Here is a 21,311-nt window from a genome sequence, read left to right on the forward strand (position 1 = left end):
ACATTCCTCTTTGAATTTATTTAGTGCCATCTTAAGGTTATTACTCTAGTTACGACATTCTATTGTGTACCAGGCTTTCTAATAACCGCTATCGTTTCTTATCAGCCAGCGAACATTTTTTAGTTTAATCTTTATTTTGTCCTTGAATTGCTTTATTTACTGTAAGAAACAAATATTAACAGATGCTGCCCTTAACTCAATCAGAGGGGGGGGAAGGGGGAGGAAAGGTGGAGGAGGAAAATGACGTGAGAGAGAGATTTTGGAAGGAGGAGGAGGAGGAGGAAAAGAAGAAAGATTATGTAGTTCTGTTTTTCCTCCTGCCTACGACTTAAGCCTTTCAAAGTAGAGGATGAAGACACTTGGCTCTAAATTAGATTATAATATTTTGCGAAAGTTTTTATTCAGTTAATAGTATCAGCGTCTTTGCGTGCATTTTATTGTATGTATAATTGTCTGTTTATTCATTTGTTTATTTGTTCATTTATTCATGTTTGTTTTTTGCTTTTGTATTCATTCATCTCTGTCCCGTAAAAGCGTCTGGATTTTCACGTTAACTCGTCTGTCTGTCTGTTGTTTATTTATTCATGTTGGTTTTTTTCTTTTGTATTCATTCATCTCTGTCCCGTAAAAGCGTCTGGATTTTCACGTTAACTCATCTGTCTGTCTGTTGTTTATTTATTCATGTTGGTTTTTTTCGTTTGTATTCATTCATCTCTGTCCCGTAAAAGCGTCTGGATTTTCACATTAGCTCGTCTGTCTGTGCCTCGTAAAAACATCGTCTGGTCGTAACGTGAGGCAGGTTGGCCGCCGAGCAACGCGTGGTGGTCGAAGAGCCATATCCTTAAACATTTCAGCGCCCAAGCACAATATTTGACAAGGCTTTCGTAGGAGTTTTGGACATTTCCAGGGGTAGTTTTATGACCCATCTGGTAGTATGACCCTTCTTCTGTACCATGAACCTAAAATACCACTCAATAGAATTCGACTGATCTTCTTTTTTGGCATTTTCAGGGGTAGTTTTATGACCCATCTTCTGTACCATGAACCTAAAATACCACTCATTAGAACCCGACTGATCTTCTTTTTTGGCATTTCCAGGTGTACTTTTATGACCCATCTGGTGGTATGATCCTCCTTCTGTACCATGAACCTAAAATACCACTCATTAGAACCCGACTGATCTTCTTTATTGGCATTTCCATGGGTAGTTTTATGACCCATCTGGTAGTATGACCCTTCTTCTGTACCATGAACCTAAAATACCACTCAATAGAACCCGACTGATCTTCTTTTTTGGTCTCTGGAAATGGTTGATGTGAGGGGTGGAAGCGTCTGACAATACCAGTCTGGGGCTCTTGGGGAGGCGGTTAAGCGTTACGTCTTGAGCCGGTGACCGCGAAGCCTCAAACTGGCCTTGCGCGGCTGTGTAGTCCGCCGTGAATCGCTAAGTTACGAGTCTGTTGTTTGGTTGGTCTCGTTGTTCGCTGTAAGTGGTTGGTTCTTTATGGTATTCAGAAGCCACCACCTCAAAAGTTCCCGCGTATTTGCTTCAGAAACATAATATAAATCTAACCGGTTGTAGTAAGGGTAACTATGTAATCTTTGTGCTGTTTTTTTTCGTCTGTTCATGATGAAGTGATTGGATTAAAAAATATCTGTTCTTCCTTTCTCTCTCCTTTTAACCCTTCAGTCCTTTTCTAGTCAACATAACACATGATCTTTTCGGTGGGGAGAGTTATTTGCGTTAGAAGGAGATTGAAGAGAGAAGAGGAGACGATGTACCCAGTTACCCAGTGCCATAATGTAAAGAAGAGTAAAGAGGGAGAGAAAGAATAAAGTCTTTGTGTGTTCGTATATATCTATCCATCTGGAGAGCCTACAGTTGTGTGGGTCATCATGGCAGTCTGTCGTGGGGGGGTGCGTGTGTATGTGTGTGCGTTGGTAAAGTGAGGGGAAGGATGGGGAGGAGGGGGAGAGTTTGGCTGGAGCGGGGGAATGGAGGGGTAAGGTGGGGGGGACGAGAGGTGGCAGGGAGGGGCGACTGGCAATAGAGGGGAAGGGGAGACTCACGGATTGGAGAGAGGAAGGGGAGAAAGGAGCGGTGCAGGAGGGGAAACGGGGTGGAGGTGGTGAATGAGAGGCAGGACTGGGAAGGGGATGGGGGAAGGTGAAGGAGGGGAAGGAGAGAATGGGAAACACTTGAAACACTTGAAACACTTTATTATGCTTACAAAATATGGTTTTTATAATAAAGATAAAATGGATTTAGTAATTTGTAAGCAGCCCATTTAAAGCAGATCTTGCTTTTTGGGCAGCATGTTTGTAATTTTTTTTTTTGGTTCAGTCGCGAATATGTAAAAAAAAAAAAAATCATTACATAATACATATTTGCCCCTCATAGAACATAATAATCTACTTATAAACATTAGATACAGGTAGCTTTATCAATACTGAGCAAGAATATACTCAGTACTGATAAATCTACCTGTCTCTAATGTATATAAGTAGATTATTATGTTCTATGAGGGGTAAATATGTATCTATTGGGAGGAGGTATAGGAGAGGTAGAGCAGGGAAGGGGGATGGCGGGAAGGAGGAAGGAGGAGGAGGAGTGAGGGAGAGGTAAGGTGGGGCGGACTAACGAGCCAGTAACCGCAGTACGTCAGGTGGTCGGCCGCTGTCTTGTGCTCACAGGGAGACGTACGGCTCTTGTCTCGCTCTGCTGCTGCTGCTCCTCCTCCTCCTCCTCCTCCTCTTCGCTATGCTCCATTTAAGTAACGCTCCTGCTGTTGTTATCTGTCATGTATCCTCCTTCTACTCCACACCTTCTATCTTCCTCGTCGTCATCCCCGTCTTCTTGTGTTTTTATCTTTGTTTTCTGCTTGTTTTTGCTCCTTGGTTACGTCATCTTAGTGTTTTTTTGTTCCTGTTCTTGTTTTTTTGTTTCTTGGTTTTATTTTTGTTTTCGTTCTTGTTCTCACTCTTGTTCATCGTTTTCATCTTGTTCTTATTCTTGTGTTTTCTTGTTCTTTTCGTGTTCTTCCTTTTTTTTTCTTCTTCTTCTTCTTGTTCTTGTTCGTGTTCTTGTTCTTGTTCTTCCGCTTCTTCTTCTTCTTCTTCTTCTTCTTCTTTTTCTTCTTCTTCTTCTTCTTCTCCTTCTTCTTCTTCTTCTTCTTCTTCTATCTTTATCGCTTTGACTCTGTTCCCAGGTCCGTCTTCTCTTGATCCTTTCGTCTGCTCTATTCACACACTTGCTTTCCAATCGAGTCTTTTTCCACTTATATAATATTTACTCGACATTGTTTTCTTTTTTTTTTGCCAATTCGAACTGTCTTCTTTACTCTTGCTTCTCAGTCGCCTTAACTTCTGTATATTCTCCTCCTCCTCCTCCTCTTCCCCTTCTTCCCTTCTCCTCCCCCTCTTCCCTCCTCCTCCTCCTCTCTTCTTCCTCCCTTCCTCACTTTTTAATAAAATGACACGTAATTCTTCTTACTATTATTCAAGGTTAAACGCATTTCCTCCTCCTCCTCCTCCTCCTCCTCCTCCTCCTCCTCCTTTCTTTCCCTTCTCGTAAATCATCATTCACTTCATTACTTGCGTCACTGGTCCACTTTTATCATCTCGGCACATACATCATTCTTTTTTAATCCATTCCATTATTATTATTATTATTTACTTTTTATTCCAACTGTTTATTTTATTTTCTTGTCTGCATTTCGTCTTTTTTTTATTTTTTTCTTATTTTCTTCATTTGTTTTTATTGTTTTTTTTCTATCTAACATTTCTTACTTATCATCACTTATAATTCGCATCTCACATTTATAGTTATTTTCTAGTTCATTATCTTGCTCTTCTTATTAATTGCTATTATTGTTTTCGCCGTTCGATATTTTAATTGTTTTTCATGTAACATTTTTTCTCATCGTCTTTAAGTGATCATTCTTTTAGGCTCTTATTATGTTATTCCTTTTACCAAGTTCTGTATTCATTCTTTTCATCGTTTGCTATTTTGATCATCTTCTATCTAGCATCTTTTCTGACTTATTTCATTGCTAATTATCTTTTCTAATTACAATTCTTCAATTTCTCATTTATTACATTTTTTTTTTTTTTTTTTGTAAACGATATTTTATTTATCTCACCCTTCACTAAATGTACTTTTTCGATCTGAATATAAATTTATGTCATTTAACCTTTATTATTTCCTAATCCATATTATTCCTTCACTTTATATAATTCTTTAATCATCAATTTTTTTGTATAATATACCGCGCAAGTTTCATCTTTCCAAGCTTATTTAATTTTGTTTCGAGAATTTTCGACTTGTAATTTTTTTTTTTTTGCTTTTTCCATTATAGTAGTTTTCAATCTTTTTTTATAACTAGCGCCTAACTAATCACACCCACTTTACACAATGGCATCAACTTCTTCTTCTTCTTCTTCTTCTTCTAAAGCTGAACCACCTTAGTAAATAAGATATATCATTGTTCGGTGCAAAGTCAATTTAAGTTTAGATATCGCTACGAGTCGCAGTAGACGAACATACAGATTCCCACTTCTTCACAAATCTATAACTTAGCTCGGTACTTGAAAGAGGTTAAAAAATGTGACAATAATTTATAATACTGTATAGAGAATAGGAGACTGTATATAGAGATAGTTCTAATACTGTACACAAAACTGGGTCGTGAATCGTGATCGGAAATATTTAAAGGTCGTGGCTCGAGTGTGTCAAGGGTTGGAGAGGAGAAGGAGGACTCATCGCTTTCGGGTGCTAAAAGACTCGCAGGACGGACTAGGCCATCGGGGTGAAGGGCACGAGCTCGCGGGGTAAGCCAACACTCTCCTCTCGCTGCCTGCCGGGTCCTCCTCCTGCCCTCCTGTGATTCCCATGCTCCGGAAAATGATCCACTCCCATCCCACTCCATCTCTCTTTGCCCTTCCTCTTATGCTAATTTTCTCTCTCTACTCTTTTTCTTCCTCTTCCTTGTCCTCCTCTGCTTTACTTTGCCCCTCTTAATTAACATGGCTTTTCCTTTTTCTTTCCTTAGTCAATCTTTCTTACTCGTTTTTCTCCTTCTCCTCCTTCTCTCTGTTCTCACTTCATCTTTCTTGTCTTAGTTTTCTTTTTCTCTCTCTCTCTACTCCTCTTTTTCTTCCCCTTCCTTCTCCTCCTCCTCCTTCTCTTTAGTTGCCTCTCCCCCATTACGTTTCCCTTCACTTCACTTCCTTCTCCTCCTCCTCCTCCACTCTGTTCTGACTCCCTCTCTCTTTGCCCTTCCTCTCTTACTTCTCTTTTTCTTTCTCTACTCCTCTTTTTCTTCCTCTTCCTCCTCCTGTTTACTTTATCTCTCTCCCTATGGCTTTTCCTCTCTCTTTCATTAGCCTTTCTTTCTTACTTTCTTTTCCTTCTGCTCCTTTTCCTCTTTATCTTTCATCTCCTCCTACTCCTCCCTACTTTGGCTCTCTCCCAGTTATTTTTCCTTTCGTTTTCTTTAACTTTCCTTCCTTTCTAACTCTCCTCTCCTCCTTCTCCACCTCCTCCTCCTCCTCCTTCTCTCAGGGGCGGGAAAGATCAAGGGAAGAGTGTAGGATATCAAAGCAGGGAAACTCATTACGAGCCAAGTGACGTCTCCTCTTACTTGTTGCTGCTCTCTGTTCCTCCTGTCCTGCCTTCAGCCACCCTCCTCCTCCTCCTGCTTCTCCTCCTACTGGTTTGAATTAAGGCGTAAAGGAACTCGTGTGGACTGAGTGAGGTAGGTCAGGGTCAGGAAGGAAGAGGAGGAGGAGGAGCTGTAATTGATGCAGAGAGGAGATTGCATTGCTAAGGGCGAGGGATAAACGAGTAAATAGGAAGACGGAAAGTAAATATGAGGAAGAGACATAACGAGGAGGAGGAGGAGGAGGAGGAGGAGGAAGAGGAAGAGGAGGAACCTATCTCAGAGTCCTCCAATCCCCTTCCTGCCTAAGCTGTCACATGCTCACGTGACTGCCCTGCCTGAGAGAGAGAGAGAGAGAGAGAGAGAGAGAGAGAGAGAGAGAGAGAGATCAAACAAGTATGGACACGTTGAGAGGATCAGCGGATGAAAAGAAAACGGGAACTTCAGAGGTACAAGAGGAGGAGGAGGAGAAGGAGGAGGAGGGGGGTCAGTAGAAAGAGGAAGAGGAAGAGGAGGAAGAGGAGCAGGAAGCGGCAGGTGTGAAGGGCTCCTCGGGTCCAAGATTCATTATTAAAGTTTGTCGGCCGAACGTGATCAACTCCCGTCCTGGTGGCTTCTGGGACACACACACACACACACACACACACACACACACACACACCAATATAATGTTTTTAATTTACGTTTTATTCCTTTTATTACTTGCTATGTTTTTTTTCACTTACTACACTATCCCCCCCCCAAAAAAAAAAATATATATATACAGTAATGCAAGTAAAAAAAAAAATACACGATAACACTTCTTCTTGTTCTTGTTCTTTTTCTTCTTTTTCTTCTTCTTAATCTTTCTTTCATTTTTTTTTCATTTTCTTCTTTCTCCTTTTTTCCCTCTTGTTCTTCTTGTTTTTGTTCTTCTTGTTCTTGTTATTTTTTTTCTTCTTTTTCTTCTATTTTTTTCTTCTTCTTCTTCTCCTTCTTTTTCTTCTTCTTCTTGTCTGTGTTCTTCCTCTACCTCTTTTTCTTCTCCTATTTCATCATCATCATCATCATCATCATCATCATCATCGTCTTTCCATTTTCTTTTTCTTCTTCTACTTCTCTTTCAATGTTTTTAGGAGGCTGGTTCCTTTTTTTTCTAATTCATATGTAAAGGATTTCAAGCAGGAGTTTCCCATCAAAAGTCAGACAAGTTTATCCGCGTTTTCTCTGAGGGAACGAACGAAGAGCATTTCTGGGAGTGTCTCGAAGGGCCGATAAGTAGAGTGCATTGGTTGTGTTAGGATTTTGTTATTAAGGCGCTGAATAATACATGAGAGGGAAAGAGGGAGGGAGAGAGAGAGGGAAAGGGAGAGGGAGGGAAGATACCTTGTGTTCCTCTCCTTCATTTCTCATCCTATCCCTCTTCCATCTCCCTCCTCCTCCTCCTCCTCTTCCTCCTTTCCTCCCATCAGTGGAGATACTGTCCAATGAGAAAAGATTTATTTGACAGAACTAGTCACGTGGGAGGAGAAGGAGGAGAGAGAGAGAGAGAGAGAGAGAGAGAGAGAGAGAGAGAGAGAGTGAATGATTCGAGTAACTTTTCACATATTCTTTGTTCCACTTCTTTCCCTTCCACACATCTCTCTCTCTCTCTCTCTCTCTCTCTCTCACCTATTTACTCATAGTTTTCACCTCAAGAGGAAAACGAGAAAATAGGAAAAAAGGGAAAAAAATAATAAAAGAATAAAGAGAGAAAAAAATATAAACTTAAATGAAGGAAAGAAGAGAAAAAGAAAGAAAAATAACAACGAAAAGAAGGAAAAATATCAGCTGAGAAGATTTGGAAGAGAGGAAAATGATGGAGCAAAACACGGGGGAGGAGGGGAGAGGAGGGAGGGAAAAGGGGGGGGGGAAGGGACGGTGGGAGGTGAGGGGAGAAGAGAAAACCTTACGATGTCACTTAAGGCTAAAGAGGGGAGACTTGATTGATTCGCGTTATGGGAGGCGGGAAGGGGAAATATGATCAAGGGAGAGAGGGGAAGGAGAGGAAGGAAAGGAAGGAGAAAGGGAAGAAAGGGGAGGAAGAGGGGAAGGGTGAGGTGTGAGGGGGGGAAGGAAAGTTAAGGGGAAGAGGGAAAGGAGAGGTAAAGAGGAGAAGGAGAGGGAGGGAGCTGGAGGATAGGGAAGGATAGGGAGTGGAAGGGAAGGGAAAGAGGGTGAGATAAAGGAAGGAGGAGAGGGAGAGAGGGTAAAGGAAAGGAAACAGGTGAAGGAGAGGAAGCGAAGGGAAGGAGTGGAATCGAGCGTACGGAGAGGAAGAGAGAGAAAGAAGGGAGAAAGAGGGGAAGGAAAGTGGAGGTCGGGGAGGGAAAGGGAGAGAGGGGAAGGAGAGGAAGGGAGGAAAAGTAAGGGAGAGAGGGGAGACAAGGAGCGGAAATAAGGGAGAGCCGGAGAACCAACAAGAGGAATGTGATGAGAGAGAGAGAGAGAGAGAGAGAGAGAGAGAGAGAGAGAGAGAGAGAGGGGAAGAAGAGAAACGAGCTCAGATAGCGAAGAGGAGGAATGAGGAAATAGAAGATAATACAACTGGAAAGGCATAAATGAAGAGGAGGAAGAGAAGAAGAAAAAGAAGAGGGAGAGGGTCAGATAGCGAAGTGTGGAAATGAGAAAGGGAAGATGATTTAAATGGAGAGGGAGATGAATGAAGAGGAAGAGAAGAAGAAAGGGAATAGGAAGAGGGAGAGAGAGAATGACAGCTGCCTAGGAAGAGGAAAGAGATGATTAAAAAGAAATGTAACAAGAAAATTTGAGAGAATGCGAAAATAAAGGAGACGAGAAGATGGAAGCGATGGAGGAGAAGTTAGATAAGGAGGAGGAGGAGAACGAAAGAAAGAAAGAAGAGGAGGAGGAAGAGGAGGAGTAGGAGGAAACTAATGGAGTATCGAGTGAGGGAAGACACCGAGGATTGAGGGAGGAGGAGGAGGAGGAGGAGGAGGAGGAGGAGGAGGAGGAGGAGGAGGAAGAGGCGTGACCAGAATCTCGCAAAATGTTCCAAAGATCCAAATATTATATAGATTTCATTGACCCTGGTGTATGGAGGAGGAGGAAGAGGAGGAAGAGGAGGAAGAGGAGGAGGAGAGAAGACATAATTTCCCCACCATTATTTTTCCCCCTTCATTACCTCCCAATACTACTTCCTTCCCTTCACTCTCCCTTCTTTCCCTTCACTTCCCCTTCCTTCTCTTCACTTCACCTTTCGTATCTAAACTTTTTCATTTTTCTTCATTTTTCCTTCACTCCTCCTCTCCCTTTCTTACCCCTCCTTCCATTACTTCACTCCCTTCCTTATTCCTTCATTCGCATTACTTTTTCTTTTTTTACTTTTTCCCATCAATTGTTTTCTTCCTTTCCCTTTCATTTGTATTCTTTTAACTTCTTTTCCTTAACTCATCCCTCCTTTTCTTTTGCTTCATATTTTCCTTCACTTCTTCCTTCCCTTCATTCCTTCCTTTCTTTCCTTCGTTCCTTTCTTTCATTTCCTTCCTTTCATTCCTTTCTTTCTTCGGTAAACTAATTTCTTCCCATCATCCCTCCCTTCCCTTCATTCCTTCCTTTCTTCTCTAAACTCCTTTCTTCACATCATCCCTTCCTTCATTCCTTTTCTACCCCCTTTCAGTCAATTCTTCCCTTCACTTCTGCCTTAACACAACTCCTTACTTTTCTTCCCATCACTTCTTCTCCTTCACTACACTCTTCTTCTCACTTCACTATATCCTTTCACATCATTCCTCCTTCCCTTTACCCCCTACACTCCTTTCATCCCATCTATCCCTACTCTCACTTGAAGACGAGGAAAACCAACCAGTAACCAACCCAACCATCCAGCCGGCCAGAGCAAGGAACTTTTCATATTCTCTCCCTTCCTGTAATACTTTTCGAGGTTATCTTCTTCCCATCGAGATTCTTTACACACGTCGAGAGGAGATCGTGTTTACCTTTTCAAGACCGAGCACACATATAACCTCCCAGCGTCCCTCCTCCTCCACCCTCTCTTCTTCCCTTCTCCTCCTCCTCCTCCTCCTTCCCTTAGTCTGCCGCTGTGACGGAATTCAATAGCCCGCTTATTAGGTCGGCAAATAGTAATAGGTCTCGTGTGTGCCCATCTTATTAGAGAATGCAGCGGGCGGGTCGTGGCTCCGTTGTATTAAGAGACAGATCGAGATACGGACTTATGTGAGGGTTAGGCGAAGACGTTTTAGAGTTGAGAGAGGGAAATTGTCGGGTTTTATGGGAGACGAAATAAGGTAGTGATTTTTTGATGTTTTGTTTTAAGTGTTCATGTAAAAAGATGGAAAGGGTGGTTCATATTTCTTTAACACTTTGTCAAAATTTTTATAAGAGTATAAGTGGAGGAAATATTAACAGTAAGAACAATAATGATAAACAAACAAACTTCACCACCGCCACTAACACAACAACAACAAAAATAAAAACAACAACAACAACAGTTACACCACATGACCAAAATCGCCTAATACTAACAAATACAATAATACCAGCAATACAATAACCACGAGAATAACAATAAAATCACCACCACCACCAACAATACTAATACCAACATTACCATAAACAAACAATAACCACAATAACAACCACCACCACCACTAACAACAACAACAACAACAGCATCCACTCCTTAATTCTCTACCCACTAACATGGATAACTTGGATATCCGTCGGAGAGTAACTTTAGGCCCGTCTCAACACCGCTAAGACTCCCCTCTCACACACACACACACACACACACACACACACACACACACACACACACACCAACGTCTTCCCGCAACACAACGAAATTTCTTACGGATTCTCTTCACACCACACCACCACCACCTGATCCTCTTTTTTTTAGTGTTGAGAGAGAGAGAGAGAGAGAGAGAGAGAGAGAGAGAGTATTCCCATTTTACGTTTTTTTTAATCTGCAGTTTCTCTCTTTCGTATCTTATTTTTTTATTTCCTTTTTCTCATTCATTCCCTCTCCTTTCTTCCCCTCCTCACCCTCACCCTGTCTCACTCTCTTACACACACACACACACACACACACACACACACGTAATTCCGTCACTTCTGTATCAGCGTCACGTCCTCTGTTGCTTCCCACGCCTGCTTGTCATGATCCATCGACGTTTAGGAGGAGGAGGAGGAGGAGGAGGAGCATCAATAAATATAGGTAGACAGTTTGATTTACAGATAGGCGGATAGTGTAATAGAAAGGTAGACAGACAGACAGAGAGGTAGACAGTTAAATGGAGAGGCAAACAGACGGAAAGGTAGAGAGTTGGACAGGTAAACAGAGACAGGTAATGAACGTGTCCTTACTGCGGTCAAGGGCGTGCGTGTCCTCCATGGGGTGACCTCTCCTGGCCGTGATGATGACCTTGGCTGGCCGTGACCCCTCCATGACCCCGCGGTGACCTCGACCCTGAAACACAGACGGGGTATGTTAATGGTATTTCTATGATAAAGGAGATATACCAAAGACTGAAAAACAAGACTCCCATATAAAAAAAAATGCTTCCTAAGATAAATTTCGTAATACATCACAAAATGCCTCAGAAAACAAGAAAAAATACTTCCACAGAAAAAAGATATTGACAATGAATGCACAAAAAAGTATTAAAGGGACCGCTATGTATAAAAAAAGTACATTGTATAATTCCTCAGAAAGTGAAAGAAAATTATGCTCCCACAGAAAAAAAAAAAACATCGACAATAAACGTACAAAAAGGTAGTAAAGGCCCCGCGATGTAAAAAAAAAAAAAAAAAAAAAACATTATAAAACTCCTGAAAATTCAAGAAAAATACTCCCACAAAAAAACAAAACAATGAACGCACAAAAAAACAAAGTTCCCACAATGTAAAAAAGTGTCATAAAACAGAAAAAAAAGCCTCCCACGTATACGCTGAGGCGAGGAAACGCACGCACGCGCTACAGTCCAAAGTTGGCGGTCAGCTGCTGAACGAAGAAATCCCGACCGACCGGACATGGAATTACTTTATTTGCGGTTGTCTGCGTCGAGAGGCGTTGGCAATTTCCTTTTCTTCGCAGTTTACCTCGAAATGATTGCTGTAGCGAGAACGTGAGGACTTTATTCACCTACAACGTATACTTTCAGCCGAAGAACTACATATGATTGCTCTAGCCAAGGTGTGGGAACGTATTTACCAGCAAGGAACTGTCGGATAATGAACTAAATCCCTCTCTAGAAAGCGAAGCAATACGAATATTTGCCAGACACATACGCAGCTTACAGTTAGTTAAAGGCTCATGGTTGCTCCCGTGGAAGTTATTTACCAACTCTCCTATATTAATTAATCTGTTGGTTACCTCCATTAAAAACTGTCAACCGTATCTTCGTTATCGACATTTCTTTTGATTTATTCCATTCATCCAATACCTGATTCGTGAACCTGTGCTTGCCTTCTCCTTCCTGAACCTTTATTTATCCAATTGGTACCCTTTCTACGCGTACTAACAAAGCTTTTATTACTTCTAAACCTTCCAACTCAAACCTCGTCATCCATACATGAGGCTCCTATTCACTATTCTCTACACCTTTCCATTCGCCCTTCCACCCATGCCGTCAAGGGAGGGTTTTGAGCGTGGGTGGGTGGCGGCGCGCGTCTCATTAACCAATCACACACCTGGGGCCTCGTGACGTCACTCAGGTGCCCCCAGAGTGACGTCATGACCGATTCCTGTTGCGTAACGGTGCTTGAAAGAGTATAGCAGCTCGCGTCACCGTGTTATACCGTTGTTATTGTCACCGTTTAATATATGGTGCTGTGTGTGTTGCGAAGATTGAAAATGAGTTATATATGGTCACAAGTCTTCTGATACCATCCGGTGATTAAATTTTCCTTTTGATATAAGTTTACTGTTATTATTACTTATATTATCGTGTTATGTGTTGCGTAGATACCAGTGATGAGTTAGACATGAGATGGTTCTTCTTCTCAGACACCTGTTGCTTTGATTTTTCCTTTTGATGTAAGTTCATTGTCTTTAGTACCTGTGTTATTATGTGCGTTACGTTGATTAACATTACGAGCTAGATAAGAGGTCGTAGATCTTCTGAAACATCTGTTGACTCAGTTTTTCCTTTTGATGTAAGCTCATTGTCTTTAGTACCTGTGTTATTATGTGCGTTACGTTGATTAACATTACGAGTTAGATTAGAGGTCGTAGATCTTCTGAAACATCTGTTGCTATAATATTTTTTTCGAGTTTGTTGTCATTACTGTTGATGTTACGGTCGTGTGTGTTGCATATATACAAGTGACGGGCTAAGGAGTTAATAAGTCTTCCTAAACATCTGGAGATTTGATTTACCTTTTATGAGCTTGCTGTCAGTGTTACGTATATACAAAAGATGAGTTTGGCAAGATGTAATAAGTCTTGAAACATATGGCTATTTGATTTAGTTTTTATATCACTTAATTATTTCTATTACCTATGTTACGGTACTCTTTGTTACATAAATAAAAGTGACGTGTTGGACAAGAGGTGATAAGTCTTTTGAACCATCTGGTCGTTTAATTTCCTTTTGCTATAAGATTGTGGTCATTATTACCTGCGCTACGGTGATGATTGTTACGCAGAAAAAAAAATGATGAGTTAGAAAAGAGGCCATAGTAAGTCTTTTCATTCATCTGGGGATTAAATTTTCCTTTTGAGATTATTTTGTTGTAATTACTAACCATTTTACTGTATATCTTGGGAGCAGCGAGTACCGGGCTTTTTTTTTTACCATTGTTTACTTTTTTGTGCCCTTGAGCTGTATCCTTTGTTGTAAAAAAAATATATATATCACGAGTCACACAAGAGGTCACAAATCTTCTTAAAACATCTGCTAATATACTTTACTTTTTAATACAAGTTTGTCATTATCATTTGTACTACGTTGCTTTTACCTGGATGAAAAATACGAGATACACAAGAGGTCACGAGTCTCTTAAAACCACCTGTTGACATAATTTTCGTTTTAATGCAAGTTTGTCATCATTCTCCACATTACGAGTTTCATAAGAGGTCACGAGTCTCTTAAAACTACCTGTTGATATAATTTTCGTTTCAGCACAAGTTTGTCATCATTCTCCACATTACAAGTTACATAAGAGGTCACAAGTCTATTTAAACCATCTGCTGACCTAATTTTCCTCCTCATATTAGTTGCATCGTTATTTGTGTACATATTACGTGGCTTCTAAGAATTATAAGTAAGCTAAGAGGTTACTAGGCCTCTTAAACCATCTGTTGATATAATTTTACTGAATATATGATTTTCTTTATATCTCTGTTGCTCCTTTTTTCTTCCTTTTCTTCCCGTCCTTCTTCCTTCCCTCAGTTACTCTCTTTTTCTGTTCTTTCTTTTCTCTATCACTCTCCTTTTGTCCTTCCCTTTTTTTTCTGTTCCTCGTTTCTTTCTCTTTTCCTCCCCGTTCTTCTTTATCTCCCTCATTTACTTCCGTTTTTATTTCTCCTTCTTCACTTAATCTCTCCCTTTCTCTATTCGTTACTTTCCTTTTTCTCACTCATCTTCCTTCCTTCTCATCCTCCTTTTTTCTATTCCTCGTTTCTTTCTCTTTTCCTGCCCTCATTCACTTCCTTTTTGTTTCTGTTTCACCTTCCCTTTTTCCCTTAATCTCTCCCTTTCTCTATTCCTTACCTTCCTTTTTCTCACTCCTCCCCACCTCCTCCTCGTTCTTTCCTCTCCTCTCCACTGCTTTGTTTGTTCAGTAAGCTACGAGGTCACCAGTCTACCCAAATCACCTGCTGATTCAATATTCTTTTATACACTAGTTTTATCATTACGAGCAGCCATATTATTACGGTGCCGTGTATTGCGAAGCTGTTAGGAGTGACGTTAGTGTATGTAGGTGACGGCTTTTCCCATATCCATCTGGCGGTCAATCCATTTGTCTAATTACATGATTCGCTGTTTCTCACGGTGTTATGTGTGTTTTATGGCGTGTGTGTGTGTGTGTGTGTGTGTGTGTGTGTGTGTGTGTGTGTGTGTGTGTGTGTTATTTATGTTTCTTGTACGAGTGTGTCTGCCTCGTGTTGGTACTAACGACACACACACACACACACTCGCATTCAATAATTAGCGCTTTTTTCCATAAGTTGCTTTGTCTTACACTGTTATGTTTTATTGCCTAAGGTTGTGTGTGTGTGTGTGTGTGTGTGTGTGTGTGTGTGCTATCGTGTGTTAGTACGTACGTTCGTTAATCGCCTCCTTTCACGTTATTATTTTACTGAACTAATGTGCGTTTTCCGGTGGTGAGTTTTTTTATATAGTTTTTTTCTTCTTTCGTACTAGTGTGTGTGTGTGTGTGTGTGTGTGTGTGTGTGTGTGTGTGTGTGTGTGTGTGTCCCGGGGTGGTACGGAATATGTTCTTTTCCCTCACCCACGATCAATCCCCCGGGGCCGATAGTCGCTGTTATAATGAGTGTAATGACGATGTATTTAGATCGCTCCTGGTGCTGCGGGCGGGGTTGGGGTGGTGGAGGGGGGGAGGGGGGGAAGTGGGTCGCGGGTTGTCTCTGTGACCGGCGGGGAACATTTGTCTGTTGCCTCGAGTCCCACCTGTTCGCTTGACCTCTCTCTCTCTCTCTCTCTCTCTCTCTCTCTCTCTCTCTCTCTCTCTCTCTCTGTATCTTCTTTTTTTCCTTCTCGTTCTTCTTCCTTCCTTTAGTTCCTTCAGTTACGTTCTTCTTCTGTTTTTCTTTCCCTTCTTCCCTTAATCACTCCCTTTCTCCGTCTCTGTCTCTCTCTGTTTCTGTAGCTTCTTCTTTTAGTTTCGTCCTCCTTCTTTCCTTTAGTTTCCTTCTATTCCTGTTTTTCCTTCCCTTCTTCCATCGGTCACTTCCTTCTTTTGGTCCTTTCTCTTTTTTATCTCTCTTCCTACTTCCTTTATTTTTTTCTTTTTCCTTCCCGTCCTATATTCCCCTCAGTTACTCCCTTGCTCTACTTTTCATTCCCTTTTTCACTCAGTCACCCTCTTTCTCTGTTCCTTCCTCTTCTTTTCCTCTTTTCTCCTCTTCCTCGTTCGTTATTCTCTTATTTTTCCTCTCTTTTTTCCTCCCTATCGCTAGTCTTTCCTCAGTCGCCCTCATTCTCTGCTCTCCTTGCTTCCTCAATTATATACTTTTTCTGTTCCATCCTCATTCCCAAGTAATTTTCCCATTAATTAAATCCAACCACCTGCTCATTTTCTCGCTCTCATTCCCTCTTTATTCACTCTTTTCCGACCATTTTTCTCTCCTCTCCTAGTTTCCTTTCTCCTTTCCTTTACTCATCCTTCACCTTCCTTCCACTGCTCCTAGTATAATAGCATAGGACACATGGATCCCTCGTTCTTTCCCTCCTTCCTTCTTTTTTTCTTCCTCTTTTCCTTCCCGTCCTTCTTTATTTCCCTCAGTTACTCCCTGGCTCTGCTTATCATTCCCTTTTTCACTCAATCACCCTCTTTCTCTGTTCCTTCCTTTTCTTTTCCTCTCTTCTCCTCTTCCTCGTCCCTTCTCTTTTTTTCCGCATTAATTTTTCCTTTTCTATTTTTATTTTTATTTTCTCTCTTTTCATTTATCTTTCCCAACTGCCCAAAGGATAGAGGGCAAAGTCTTGAGGTGGATCGAGGCATGTGTTAGTGACAGAAGGAAGAATTCAAGTATGGTGAGAAATCAGACTTGGATAAATCTGTTTTGAGCTCGCTTTAATATTGTGGCGTACCGCAGGGATCAGTATCAAATTCATTGCTGTTTATTATTTACATCAACGATCTCGAATGCGGTATAATCAATGACATTAGTAAGGGAACTGATCTGCTTGTATATGACCTCCTTCGCATGTCCATTTCTTACCCAAATCGTTATTGGAATATCTTTAACATTTACCTGTTTCCTAATCTTAATCTACTCTTAAACTGCAAACACTAATTTATGCCTTCGGGGTTGTGTGTAAGCCATAACGTCTATATTTCCTGGGTTACTGTTATCTTGGTTATTCATCTGCTATCAAGTTAACTTATGCTATGATTTGCGCACGCCTTTTTCTTACTCCTTATAGTGACTAGAATATCTTCAGCTTCTGCCTGTTTCCTGATCTTAATCTATTCTCAAACACACTGAAGGGAACCCAAACACTCACCTCTTCCACGCCGCTCACAGTGTTCAGCGATCTGGAGTCCTCCCCCGCAGTCGTCCCCTCTTCAGCCGTCTCCCCTCCTGCGTGCACCTCCATATGACTTTCCTCTTGTACCTCACTCCTCTCCGTATTCTCCTCTGCATCACTCTTCTCCGTTACCTCCTCTACACGCTCCTCTCCTCCCTCGCCCTCCCCCATCACCGCCTCCCTTCGCCTCCTCATCCTCCTGTGTCCTGGGTCGTGATACTCTTTTTCAGGTGTTAAGTAAAGCAGCACACGGTGGGAGCTGCAGCTATAAGATTCATCATGACCTTTAGCTCTTGTGTAGGCGGGAGGACGTGCAGAGGAAGGAGGATTAGTTGGGCGTGAGGTCAGATCAGGTCACGTTAGGTCAGGTGAGTCCGGGAGATAGCCTTTGCAATGGTCTCCCCTTTGTGGGTTCCTTATCTTCTCTGTCGTGGAAGGAGGAGGATATTGGCGTGAGGAAAGGAAGGTCAAGTGAGGTCCTGTCAGGTCAGTTTAGGTCATTGAGGATCCGGGAGATAGCCTTTTCAACGTCCTTTCTTTTGTGGCTATCTTTATCTTCTCTTTGGTGTTTCAGTTTGTTTTTCCTTTTCTCTTTTTTTTTTTAGACGAGTTTATATTATTTCACTGTGTCGCCTCCTCCTTGCTTGTTTCTGTGTAGAGGTGTGGGCGGGGATTATACATGCAAGAGGTCGGGCTGGGGAGGGGGGAGGGGGGGGTCAGGAGTTAGTGAAGGCGTGGGAGTCGTAGCCGGGAGAATCCTGTCACTCACTCACTCAATCACTCGTTCACTCTTCACCTTTTTTCCTTAACGATTGAACTTTTCACTTAGATGGTTTACACGGTTCGTCACTAACTGGATATATGGACATTCGTTTCCTTTGTTTTCTTTTACTATTTTCCTTATATATCTCTCTAATGGTGTTTATAATAATGCTTGCTGTGTTACCCGAGCATCACCAACAGATACAAACACCACACATCAAACAAACACCTAAGCACACACGCACAAACACACACACTTGATTCCAACACTCCTCCTCTTCTTCCTTCTCCTCCTTCTGAAGTCTCACATCACCTTGCACTAGTATGTTTGTGTGTGTTTGTGTGCGTGTGTGTCTGTGTGTTTGGTCTCAGTAGTCCAGCGCGTTCCGAAGTCTTTCACTGCAATGTGGTGACTGAGGTAAGTGTGTCCAGGTGGAAGGAGGCAGGTGGGAGAGGCAGGTGGGGGAGTAGGTAGGTAGGGAGAAGTAGATGGGAGTGAGGTAGGAGGGGGGAGGAAGGTAGGGAGAGGTAGGAAAGGGAGACATATTGGGGGAGGTAGATAGGGAGAGGAAGGTAGGTGGGGAGAGGTAGGTGGGGAGAGGCAGGTGGGAGAGGCAGATGGGGGCGTAGGTAGGTAGGGAGAGGTAGACGGATGGAGGACGGTAGGGAGAGGTAGGAAAGGGAGATAGATTGGGGGAGGTAGATGGGGAGAGGAAGGTAGGTGGGGAAAGACAGGTGGTAAGGCCTTCTCCACCTCCCCACCTCCCCATCTGTCCACTACCACCACCACCACCACCACCCACTCCTTCCACTGAGGGAACCGGGTAATGCGGCCTCTTCTACACCCCTCCTCCTCCTCCTCCTCCACCTCCCCATCCTCCTCCTCCTCCTCCACCGACACCACCGCTACTCACGCGCCATATGTTGTCACGCTCCCCCCCTTACCTCCCCTGCTCCTCCTCCTCCTCCTCCTCCTCCTCCTCCTCCTCCGTCTCACACTCCACCACCTGTCTTTTCTTTCCTCACGTCGTGTTATTTGCTCTGCGTTAATGCACGTAACACACACGTACGCACGCACTCACAAAACAATACTGCACACACACACCTACACACACACACACACACACACACACAAAGCTTGCCAGTGTAAACAAACTGACATTAGTGTGTATACTTTGGCTTACATCATTTATTAGGGAAACATAACTTACACACACACACACACACACACACACACACACACACACACACTTGCTACCCTGCTTGCATTAGGCCTCTGACACACACTTGCCTGCAAACAAGACTGGTTAAAACTGCACCAAGAACACACACACACACACACACACACACACACACACACACACACTATAGGCCTCTAATGCACAGCGATTAGAATCCACTTAGCTACGTTCTAACACTTGATAATGTACATTGATTTCAGGTATGCCCCCTCCCCCCCTTCTCTCTCTCTCTCTCTCTCTCTCTCTCTCTCTCTCTCTCTCTCTCTCTCTCTCTCTCTCTCTCTCTCTCTCTCTCTCTCTCTCTCTCTCTCTCTCTCTCTCTCGCCGGAAATTGGAATATAATAGTGATGAGGCAAATCGGCTTAGCTTAGTTTCGGGATTAGTCGGTTTAATGGGTAATGGGGTTCGATCCTGGGTCCCGCTACTCCCGTGTCGCCTCACCTGCCGTGTTGCCATTCTCGTCATTGTGTTGGCGAAGGTTGTTGTGTTGAAAATGAAGGGTAAAAAAATGTGTATTGGATTCGTGTGTGTGTGTGTGTGTGTGTGTGTGTGTGTGTGTGTGTGTGTGTGTGTGTGTGTGTGTGTGTGTGTGTGTGTGTGTGTCTCTCTCTCTCTCTCTCTCTCTCTCTCTCTCTCTCTCTCTCTCTCTCTCTCTCTCTCTCTCTCTCTCTCTCTCTCTCTCATCCGCGCTGCTGTTGACGACTAACGGAACGTCCTCGACCACCCGGAGAGAGAGAGAGAGAGAGAGAGAGAGAGAGAGAGAGAGAGAGAGAGAGAGAGAGAGAGAGAGAGAGAGAGAGAGAGAGAGAGATATTCACTCGAGTAATTTGGCGACCTTGACGAGATGATTGATAAGGGATGCGCTTGGGGAAGGGAGGAGGAGAGAGAGAGAGAGAGAGAGAGAGAGAGAGAGAGAGAGAGAGAGAGAGAGAGAGAGACCATGAATCATTATGAATATTATCATCTCCCTCATAATATTATTTTCGTGTTCGTGTGTAACAACAATAATAATAATAATGATAATAATAATGATAATAATAATGATAATAATAATAATAACAAACTCGTGTAAATAACAGAGGAGAAGTAAGAATAAAACACTAATGTATCTTGTGCGTGTTTTTGACTAATATTTGTATCTTGTATTAACTTCATTTATTTGTTTTTTTATATAAGAAAAAAAATACAGAGGTGAGAAAGAATGACTTGGCATCTTCTACATCACAGCTTTTCTTTACGTGTCTGGTGGTAATTGTGGTGATGACAGTGATGATGGATGGTGATGATAGCGTAGAGAAAAAGATAGTGTGAATGGTGCTGTAACTGCTTTGTGGTGGTGGTGAACGAGGAAAGTGATGAGGAAGGTGGTAGAGAAGATGATGGCAAGGATTGGGATGTTGAAGAAAGGATGGTGATGACGCAAGATGATAGTGTGGTAGCGATGGTGTTGATGGGGATGAGGAAGGTGATATAGATAATGACGATGGTGAAGGTGGTGATAATGATGATGGTGAAGAGAGATGATATTGTAGTACAGAGATGGTGTTGGTGGTGATGACAGCATATGTGATGGTGAGGAATATGGTGTAGCAATAGCAATGATGGTGAGGGTAATGAGAGAGAAAGAAAAGGTGGTGGTGATGATGGTGGTGGTGATGAAAGGGATCGGTAATGCAGATGAGAGATGGTGAGGATGATGGTGGTGTAAATAGAAGAGCAGCAGGTATAGTTGATGGTGTTATATGTGGCTGTGGTGATGATGATAATGGTGTAGAGTGATGATGATGATGGTGGCGAGGAAGGAAGGTAGAGGGAGATAATTACTGGGATTGTGGTAATAGAGGAAACAACTTGTGGTGTTGATGGCGGTAATGGTGGTGGTGATGATGATGGTGGTGATATGGTGGGAACAATACTTTATCTTACCAGCACTCACAGGTATATAGCTTGGACAGGTAGATTAGGAGGAGGAGGAAGAAGGGGAGAGAGACGAAGGGGAAGTATGAGGAAAGGGTAGAGGAAGAGGATTAGGAAGACGAGGAGGACGAGGAGGAGGAAAAGCGAGGGAAGGAGGAGGGGGAGAAGTAGGAGGGAAGAGTTAAGTGGGAGGGAGAGGGAGGGAGGATGGAAGTGGGTGAGTTTTAGGTGTGTTTTAAAAGCTTGTGTGTTCCGTTTAAATATTCACACAAGTACTCACGTGACTTTGATCTGCAGGTGCCGGAAGAACAGGTGGGTAAATACACCTTTCATCTCACCTGCACACAGAGTAAACACACACACACACACACACACACACACACACACACACACACACACACACACACACACACACACACACACACACACACACAGTAAATATATAGTTGATTGCAAGTTACGTTCAGTTATTCTTCTTTCTTATCTCTTATCATGGTTATTATTATTATTAT

The 21,311-nt window shown here is 42.4% G+C and overlaps 1 protein-coding gene across 2 annotated transcripts in view; it reads right to left on the minus strand.

Annotated features, from left to right (window-relative positions):
- LOC126981278 (serine/arginine repetitive matrix protein 1-like) overlaps positions 1 to 18,027 on the minus strand; it is a 32,739-nt gene extending 14,712 nt beyond the window's left edge. For both annotated transcript variants that reach the window (XM_050832173.1, XM_050832172.1), the window contains exons 1-2: positions 16,856 to 18,027; positions 11,025 to 11,127 (exon numbers count right to left, since the gene is read on the minus strand). In XM_050832173.1, the coding sequence (XP_050688130.1) occupies positions 11,025 to 11,127; positions 16,856 to 17,074 (322 nt within the window). In that variant the 5' untranslated portion in view covers positions 17,075 to 18,027. The remainder of the gene's footprint in view (positions 1 to 11,024; positions 11,128 to 16,855) is intronic.
- Positions 18,028 to 21,311: the final 3,284 nt, after the last annotated feature.

This window comes from Eriocheir sinensis, chromosome 47 (genome assembly GCF_024679095.1).
Source record: "Eriocheir sinensis breed Jianghai 21 chromosome 47, ASM2467909v1, whole genome shotgun sequence".
NCBI classification, from domain to species: domain Eukaryota; kingdom Metazoa; phylum Arthropoda; class Malacostraca; order Decapoda; family Varunidae; genus Eriocheir; species Eriocheir sinensis.